General features: G+C 46.9%; 2 protein-coding genes across 3 annotated transcripts; both read right to left on the bottom strand.

The window, feature by feature from the left end:
* Positions 1–2,409: 2,409 nt before the first annotated feature.
* On the bottom strand, positions 2,410–4,157 carry LOC123122703 (uncharacterized). Of its 2 annotated transcripts, XM_044543026.1 has the most exons (3): positions 3,706–4,157; positions 3,509–3,608; positions 2,410–3,320 (listed from the first exon to the last, which is right to left on the bottom strand). In XM_044543026.1, exon 3 carries the CDS (start codon positions 3,095–3,097, stop codon positions 2,525–2,527), a length of 573 nt encoding a protein of 190 aa, XP_044398961.1. In that variant the 5' UTR covers positions 3,098–3,320; positions 3,509–3,608; positions 3,706–4,157; the 3' UTR covers positions 2,410–2,524. The 2 variants fall into 2 exon arrangements, with proteins under 2 accessions (XP_044398961.1, XP_044398960.1); XM_044543025.1 differs by having other exon boundaries at positions 2,410–3,608.
* A 250-nt stretch (positions 4,158–4,407) lies between these two features.
* LOC123122705 (uncharacterized) lies at positions 4,408–7,472 on the bottom strand. Its single transcript, XM_044543027.1, has 9 exons — positions 7,289–7,472; positions 6,992–7,171; positions 6,788–6,856; positions 6,601–6,630; positions 5,916–5,948; positions 5,699–5,769; positions 5,219–5,300; positions 4,789–4,878; positions 4,408–4,702 (listed from the first exon to the last, which is right to left on the bottom strand). The coding sequence occupies exons 2-9, from the start codon at positions 7,076–7,078 to the stop codon at positions 4,658–4,660; spliced, it is 507 nt and encodes a 168-aa protein (XP_044398962.1). The 5' UTR covers positions 7,079–7,171; positions 7,289–7,472; the 3' UTR covers positions 4,408–4,657.
* Between the last annotated feature and the right edge of the window lie 1,830 nt (positions 7,473–9,302).

Genomic DNA, 9,302 nt, shown 5'->3' with positions numbered 1-9,302 from the left:
GAGGACAGGAGACAAGTCCAATATGGGTGGCTTTGTCTGGGCCTTCTCCATTTGGATGTGGGAGCGGCTGCCGGTGGGGCGTCCGGAGAAGTTGCGAAGACGCCCATGGGAAGACTATAGCGAAGACGGCGACGAGACTCGAAACCCCACCGTAGCTTACGAGTGGGACGTTGTCAAACTCTACACGGGCCTAAACAAGACTTCGTACAAGACCTACACCAACGAGTTGGACGCTTTGACGCATACGCAGGTATATGAACTCGCTCAACACCTTTCTCTTTGATTCCACTTTTGACCGAGAGTGCGAACTTACCAATGTATATGTAATAGGTAAACTGGTGGCCATATCGACAAGACCGACAGTGGGACTTTGATCTGAACGTGATGTGCGATGCGGACCGTGGTCTCTGGCAGTGCATTGTGCCCATGATCTGTGTGTACGCCGTCGAGTGGCACTTGCCACACCGCGTGGCCATGCAGTTTGGGATTTATCAGCATACCCCACCGGGCCAGCCCACTGATACCGGCGGCCACGCGCTCCACCTGTGAGCGCTTTGTTCTCCGTGCCCATGATTTCATTACGCTTATCATGTTTCTTATGATGATCTCTTGCCTATGCCTTGCAGGATGAGCCGGCGGAAGAATCAGTCGATCACAGACTGGGGAGAGGAGCATAAGACTTATGTGGCGGCGTGGGACCGACGGAGGTACCGGAAAGACGTGGAGAGGAAAGTGGCTGACTGGGGTGCTTACTTGGGCCGACACATGAGGTGGTACGATGATGGCCAGAAGCACCGTCTTTGTCTCAGACCTCGATGGACGGCGGAAGACATCGCGGAGCTGGAGAGGGATGACCCCGAGGAAGAGGCCTACCAGACCGGCATCAGAGACATGCACAGTGGATTTAGGGAGTTTGCACCCCTCATCAACAGAGTGGTAAGTTTGAACCGACGGTTGTATTTAAACTCTTTTATTCATCATTGTGACTGACTTATGCTGTTGCAGTCCGGTGAGCTGAACAGATGCATCTTTGAAGTCTCAGATGCACTAGGTGATCTCCCCGGGAGCGTACAATCTGAGACCAAAGTGAGGGGGACGATGAAGGTACGATTTCAGCCTCCTCGGAACAGATGCATCTTGTTCACTTGCAATCAGTCGATCTGATACTTATTATGACCTTGTTTCATTGTGAGTGCAGAAGTTCGTGCAGCGTTGTCGCAAGCTGGTAGGGCTGCTTGGGTGTGCTGGAGCTGTGTCAGTTGAAGCTTATCAGCCTGTAGCCACACAGGGTCTCATCGGCTCATCGAGCCATGCTCCCTCGTCGTCTAGGTTGGTTGGGGAGGAGGAGGAGGAGCAGGAGGAGGAGGAGGAAGAGGATGAGGAGGAGGAGGCCACACATGAAGAAGGGGAGGAGGAGGAGGATGAGAGCAACGGGGAGGAGGAGTACGGTGAAGATTATGGACCTCCACCAACTCAAACATCTCAAGTATCTCAGCTGCCGAAGAGGAATCCGAAGAAGTAGGATTTGCTGAGTTCGGACCCTTTCCAGAGACCGGTTCCTCGATGGCCCAAGAAGAAGACCGAAGAGACTCGTTCAAAGAGTAACGAGGACCGTACCTCCAAGAGGGGAAGGAGCAACTGATTATGCTCTTCGCTACTTGGCTCTTTTAGTTTGGTTGAACTTCGTTGGTTGAACTTGTCTAGTGGTTGTGAAACTACGTGGAACTATGTGTTTGGTATTTGTGGATCTATGTGTTTGCTACTATGTGGAACTCCGTTTACTGATTAGTTGAAATTATCTTAATATGGATCTATGTGTGCCCAAGTTTAATTGTTTAAAATCTGTGATATTGTTGTCATATTTGTGAAACTTGCTGTGATATTGTTGTCATATTGAATTTGAAAACAAGCAACCAAATGAACTTGAAAAAACAAAACAGAGAACCCTACCGCCAGCCACCCTGGCGGTAGGATTAGGCATCCTACCGCCAGCCCCGATGACGGTAGGGTGAACCTACCGCCAAGGCCCTTGCAATTTTCGTTACAGAAGCTATATACGGCAAAACACAGGACCCTACCACCAGGGGTCCTGGCGGTAGGGTCAGACAACCTACCGCCATGGGGGCTGGCGGTAGGGCGAACCTACCGCCAGGGCCCTCACATATTTCGTTACAGAGTGAATGCACGGCAAAACCCCTACCACACCCTACCGCCAGGACCTCTGGCGGTAGGGTTAGACAACCTACCGCCAGGGTCCCTGGCGGTAAGGTACTTATCCACGTCAGCACGCGGTGACGGCCGCCGTCCCCCTCCGTCACACCCTACCGCCACTAACCCTACCGCCAGATCCCCTGGCGGTAGCAAAATGGTCCAATCCCGAAAATCTTTCAAACCGGGGTCAGATCTTGATTTTGTTTCACAAAAGGGTCAAAACACAAAATTTATGCGCCATGAGCGGCTACATCACCATCCGGTAATACCACGAGACAGCAATAACTAAGCTCTGTCCCGAAGAACACAAGAGTCAAAAGTACTCCTGGCCTAAGACTTTGCCACCTGAGAAGAGGTTGAGGCAGAGCAGGCATGCAACCAGCAGCACGCCCGGGATCCACCAGCTGCCGCCCTCCTCCGAAAACATGGCGCACAGCACCAGGCAGAGCAGCAGCAGCATGTAGAACCCCAGCCCGCAGCCCCAGCCCGTCCAGTCACCCCCGGCTCCGGCGAAGCCGCCGCCGTAGCCCCGGTGAGGCGGGTAGTAGTATATCCCGGCCAGGTACACCGCCAGCAGCAGCAGGAGCGCCGCGACGACGATGTTCTGGATCAAGAGCATGACCAGCACCAGCACCGCCGGCACCAGGACCACCTCCATCTGGTTGCTGAGGAGGAGGACGGCGAGCAGCAGGAGCCCGGCGGCGAGGATGAAGACCATGGCATTGTCGGCCACGGTGTCCCGCGCCTCGGTCACCCGCTCGTAACACTCCAGCAGGGCCTCGTTGTAGATGACCCACCCCAGGGCCAGCACCACCATGAGGGGCACCATCGGAGACGGCCCGTGGCGGGCCGCCCCCCACGCCGGCGAGGAACCCCAGTAGCTCATGGCAGCCTCTTCGTTCAGCTTGCTCTCTATGTCGCTTCTGATCTTGCAGCTAATAAGTACTAGTAGTGGGCAAGCTGTAGAAGATGACAATGTAATGCAGGTTTCATCAGCTTCTTCTGGTTGCAACTAATTGTAACTACCTGTGCTTGTGGATGCTGATGTCTACTGTCCTGGAGTATAGTGGAGGCAGTGGGCCTACTTTAATCTGGTAGATGAACAAATCCTGGAGAAACATGGCATATAAATAGGATGCTTAAAGGTCAGGCCATTTTCATGCATTTATGACACTATTTAATCATCATGCTAAGAATGAGATAATCAGTCATAAGACACATAAGTTATCAGGCAACTACACATGTGGAAAAGCTGATTCCTGCTAATGGAACTAAGGGAAACCATGTCTCATCTTACCTGTTCTTCAAAAGGCTTGGGTAGGAATCAGTCAACTTTCGGCCAAGCCGAGGCGGCGCCGGCCTTCGACAGGCGCTTCACATCAACATTCCCACCACCCCTGATTGCATCATGCAAAATGAGAATTTTGCAAAGACCTAAGGATCAATGGGAACCCACTCCATCTTACAGGGAAATTATTTTCCTGAAATTCAGACCTGAGATTGATCTCCGAACAAACCAACTATGCATGCAGAAGGCGAGAACGCCTGCTTGCTGCAGAGTAAACAGAGTCTGGCTTTGCCTGGACTTGCTTACTGCAGAGTAAACAGAGTCTGGCTTTGCCTGGATGACCGTCTTGGTGAACCCCAGCTTGTCTGCCGGCGAGAGTTCACCTCCAAAGAAGCTGCTTTGTGTAGAGCACTTGGTCACCTGACTTGCTGCATTCCCTCCAGACTCCACCCCCCACCATGATTAGATCCCAAACCAACCAATTTTAATCGCAGCTGCTAACTGCAATCCTTCGGTAAGTTCAATTCAGTTTATCATTCAGCATGCGAAGCAGCTGTTCTTTGAATGTTTTTTATATTACATACTAGTAGTACATCACAGAAGCAACTAAACCTATGTCATGATTCAGATCAGATATTTTTCTCGAAGAAAAGGATGCAACATTCAGTATTGGCACCATATTAGGTTGGAAAATTACAAAAAAAGAAGAGGTAAAATGGCTATGCTATAAAGTGTTGCAGCAACCCCCCTGAGATTTAACCTTCAGATTCAAAATGTGTTCTTTATTTCCTTTTTGCCAGATTTCCTCGTATATAAATGCAGTAATTTGGGGAACGGATGCACGTTTTTTTCTTGGGCTTTTCTCATGAAGACTTGGACAGCAAACCAGAAAAAAAAATGTCAAGGGAGAACATGAAACCAGGAGTGTCATCTGGATGATCACTAAAGCAAGCATCAACTATGGGTGCAGGAAACATGAGGCGACGAAAATACAGAAACGCAACAGCTATGCCTTGCAACGAAGAAACGAAATCACGCTACAATTGGTTAGCACCATTGGTTCATGGGGGAGCATGACCCCTGACTCGACCTCCACTCTACGAACACACAAAGCTACACAGCAGATGTCTCTTGACTACATCGAGTAACCAGAGAAGCTCAATGGTCATTGCAGCTCTGACATGCAGAATTCCATTCCTTCAGCTGCAAAACAAGTCCCAGGAAATCGAATGAAAATAGGAAGGGTAATAAGAAGAAAGCACGACAGAAACATAGACCTGAAGTAAGACCTTCGTGAGAACATCTCTTGTGTCATTGAAATCCTCCCCTTGCTTCAAGGGTTCGATTCGGGCCTTCATGGCATTGTTCCTTTCTTGAGTCTGCAGTATTGGTGTGAGCAGAAAGCTAGTCAGTATTAGTTTGAGATGAAGATAAATTGCGTTGTCTGCGCTTCTTAAGGTGAAAATCATGTAACACTTGCAGCATTAACAGCGCCACAAATTTTTTTTTTTTTGTTTTGTTTTCTTTTTGTGGTGGAGAGAGCAACTCTTTGCAACTAAATACCGTGTTGACAGCAATGGAGTGATAAGAACTCAACTGCTACTTAGTCAAAACTTAAAGAAGACTATAATTCAAAACTCAACCACAGGGCATGGAGTACTGAAGGCCCATTTCGATAATAAACTTAAGGTTGCAAAAGTGTTTTTAGATGGATAATACCTTCTCTAGTAAACCTTTTAAAAGTTCAATTTCATCCTTCTTCTCCTTTGATATCCTTTCTTTGATGTCTTCAATGCTAGTCCTGCAAATGAATGAGCTGTCATCCCAAGTAAACTATATTGTGTAACTTTTAACAAACAGCAATAATTCAAGAAAAGGTTTGCTGAACTTCAAGAAAGAACATATGATGCATTTATATAGGTTCATAATTGAATCAGCTTTCATCCCAAGTGAACTGTATGTGGTTAACTCTGGAGAAAGGAAAAACAAGGAAAAATGTGCTAGATTTCCAGAAAGAACATATTCATGCATTTATATAGGTTTGGGTAATGAGTAGCATGCAAAAGAGAACCTCTACTGCAATTGCAAATCCTAAGCAGCCTATCTGTACCGTGTGGTCCTGTTTCTTAAAAGAGTAAACACTATTTAGAACCCAGAAATTCTACAACAGAATCTCAAAGGCAAAGGAAAAGTTCATACTTGTCTGAAGATAATACGTCCAGAGTTTGTTCTTCGGCAAACTGATCTACCTTGTCAAGGGCAGTAGCAATCTAAAACAATTGATAGTCATGTCATTAAACATTTAAAAATGCTGCTACAAATCACAACATTTGTCGCGGGTGTTAATAAACTTGAAGCTGATTATGTTGAGCCCAAAAGTGTGCTCAAAATCTATCAGTGTTGCTCAAGAAATTACTTCTATTTCATCGCAGAGATTTCGGAACTCCTCCTGCAGCATGAACAAGAGGTATCACTTCAATACAATGGCATTAATACAGTGCTGGCGCATACAAGAAATAAATAAAACATCATCAGGTTCAGCAAACATAACATAAGATATATCAGCTTCGTAGTTCAGCCGCATATGCAAAAGTAAACAAATTATGCGCCCAGTCCTCTCAAAATATCGTGGTTAGGCACATGGAAAGGGATCAAAGGAGAGCAGATACTAGCAAAATTGGCACTACTAATTATGAATTAATCCTGCACTATACAGTAATTAGCTCATCACCTTCTTTTTAACCATTGAGATGGTGTTTGATAGCCTAGACATTGAGTATGTCTTGCCAAACCCCAAGGCGCATACCGCATAGTAAAGTGAAATGACACTTTTGTGAGTAATTGCACAGTTTACAGGTAATACAATTCCATGAAAAAAGGACAAGACAAGGTGCTGGGTATTTCTGTTTCTGAAGATAAGATTGTGTCACCAGTCAGTTAGCACCACACATATCTAGAAATGCACGTAATGTATGTTTTTTTCAACATATGCAGGACTTGATGAGACAGTTAAACTCTGCTGAAAATTAAGTGTTCAGTGTAGCCTTAAATATTTGCATCATACTAGAAAGTAGAAACCAGCTTGGGCGCGATAACTGTACCACTATATTGCCATGCAAAGACTTGATCACCTGAAATAAAATAAAAAGGAAAGCAGATCAGAAGTTAAGTGTTCAGTTCAGATACAGATACACAATCGAAACTTTTAACGGCGTAGGACTTGCACGTAGGGCAAAGATTGACAGATTTAGCAATAATTGTGAACTGGGGGAAGATTGGAGCACTCACATAGATGAACATTTGGTACAGGCGCTCCCTTTCGGCGTCCGTGAACGATGGGAAAGCATTGTTAAGATCCTAAGATGCAAGAATAACACACGGGTCAATTCATCTCAAGGGCACATTAAGCCGAACGGATCCCACTCACGGCGAGGGCCCGAAGCTTTTTCACTAGGCACGCCCGGCGTCATTGAGGGTGGGAAGGGAACCAACCTCGCGGGAGAAGGCGGTGAGTATGGAGCGAGCGGCAAGCTTGAATGACTTGTCGAGCTTGCCGTACGACCCCGCAGCGGCCGCCATCGACGGTGAGTTCAGGCGAGGTTGAGGCGCCGCGACTAGGTTCTCCGATTCCGGTGGAATGGTGGGAGGTTCTGCCTAGATGCCGTCTGTTGCCTGCAATAAGAGGGGATAATGGCTAGGGTTTAGGGATGGGGATGGTAGGCGGCTCTGCCCGCCAGCACGCAGCCTTTTGCCATCTTTTCTCAGACCGAGGGAGGGGGGGAGGTTGACCTGCGGGAGGGAGCGACGCGTCGGAGATCCGCCGCTCCGGCGAGCGTCGAGCGGCTGAGAGGGGGGGCGCGGGGGCGGCGGAGCTGGGCACGGTGTGGGGCGGCAGATCCTGGCGGGACTGGAGCGGTGGTGGCCGGCGCGGGCGGGTTGTTGGTGCCTTGGTGACGGGTCAAATGGGCCGATGTTCCGACACAAAATTTCAAGCCCGATGGTTCTTTTGGTCGGGCCTCGTATGGAAACTGGGCCAAGGGAGTAGTCAGACACCACCAGCCTCTATGATTTGTCTAAAAAAAACAGCCTTTATGATAGCATAAGCATTGGTTAGGATTGTTCCCCTCAAAAAAATGTGAGGATTGTTAGCCTTGTGTTTATAATTTTTGTTAAAATATTAATCCAAGTTTACCTTTGTTCAAGCTAGAACCAGAAATGAGGCCTCATATATGCCTTGTTTTTTCTTTGAATAGATAAACTCTAGATATCCTAACATATACTAAAAATTCCTACCATAGATGATGCTATTTGGAAAGATGCTGTTGTGTTACTACTTCCATTTTTTGCAAATCTAGTATTAAAATTGAGTCGGACCATGTTATCCAATAGGACATGAGCCGTTGTGGAGCTAGAGGAAAATCATTTGGGGCGAGGGGGGGGGGACACAAATCATCGGTGTTTGGGGTGCTAAAGAATAATCTAATCTAGGCCTTCCTAAAAAATCCTTCACAAATTGATCCAAGGTTGGGGGCCCCACCCCCCCCCCACCCCCACCCCTCAAGCAGCACACATAGCTCTGCCTCTGGACATGAGACCAATCATCACTTGACCATTAGTTCGGCTCCATGTCTCTGAACAAAGCAAAGGGGACGACGAGTACCAGGTTCGAGACAGCGTGGATCCGCCCATTCACATCCTTAGTGGCGAGGACGAAGTTGTTGCCAGGAGTGGTGGTCGATGGCCCTAGCCTGCTCCCGTTGCGCGCACGAGGACCGCCTTGCTCGAGAGAGGCTAGGAGATGATGTGTTGTGTGCGCTATAAACTGAGAGAGAAATTGAAAGACGGATGTATTCGGAGTACTATTGTAGATTGTTGTGAATTTTACATCTGCTTGCTTACAGGTGCTAGTCTCCTTAGCTTTGCCAATTGAGAAAATGACATTGCATTACACTTGATCATGTTATTGCTAGATGACAGGAATGAGAGGAAGGAGAACACTTAAATACTAACAAAAATAACAATTGAGGTGTCTAGGAAAAACTGAAAAAGATATAGAAAAACAAGCATAATCATATGGGACTGATGTTCATTCACTCAATATAAACTTGACACAATCTAGTGGGAGTTAATCGCTTGAATCGAGTGGGAGTTAATCTCCCAGATGAGATAGCGATAGTTCTCCATAGTCACTGCCACCAAGCTAGTAGAGCTTCGTGATGAACTATAACATATCAAGGATAGTTATGATGATCCTTGAGCTATTCGCGATGTTTGACACCGCGAGAGTAGAAATCAAGAAGGAGCATCAATTGTTGATGGTTAGTAGAACCACTAGTTTAAGAAGGGCAAGGGCAAAAGGGATAATTCATGAAACAGCAAGTCGTTTGCTGCTCTAGTGAAGAATCCCAAGGTTTAACCCAAACCCGAGACTAAGTGCTTCTGTAATAAGAGGAACGGTCACTGAAGCAGTACTACCCTAGATACTTGGTAGATGAGAAGACAGGCAAGGTCGACAGAAGTATATTGGATATACGTCATATGAATGTGTACTTTACTAGTACTCCTAGTAGCACCAGGGTATTAGATACTGGTTCGGTTGCTAAGTGTTAGTAACTCGAAATAAAAGCTGTGGAATAAATGGAGACTAGCTAAAGGTGAGATGACGATATGTGTTGGAAATGTTTCCAAGGTTGATGTGATCAAGCATCGCATGCTCCCTCTACCATCGAGATTTGGTGTTTGCGTTGAGCATGATTGGATTATGTTTATCGCAATACGGTTATTCATTTAAGGAGAATAATGG

Source organism: Triticum aestivum, chromosome 5D (assembly GCF_018294505.1).
Source record: "Triticum aestivum cultivar Chinese Spring chromosome 5D, IWGSC CS RefSeq v2.1, whole genome shotgun sequence".
Lineage (NCBI taxonomy): Eukaryota > Viridiplantae > Streptophyta > Magnoliopsida > Poales > Poaceae > Triticum > Triticum aestivum.
Note: the sequence above shows the minus strand (reverse complement) of the source record. Positions and strands in the feature narration are given on the sequence as shown.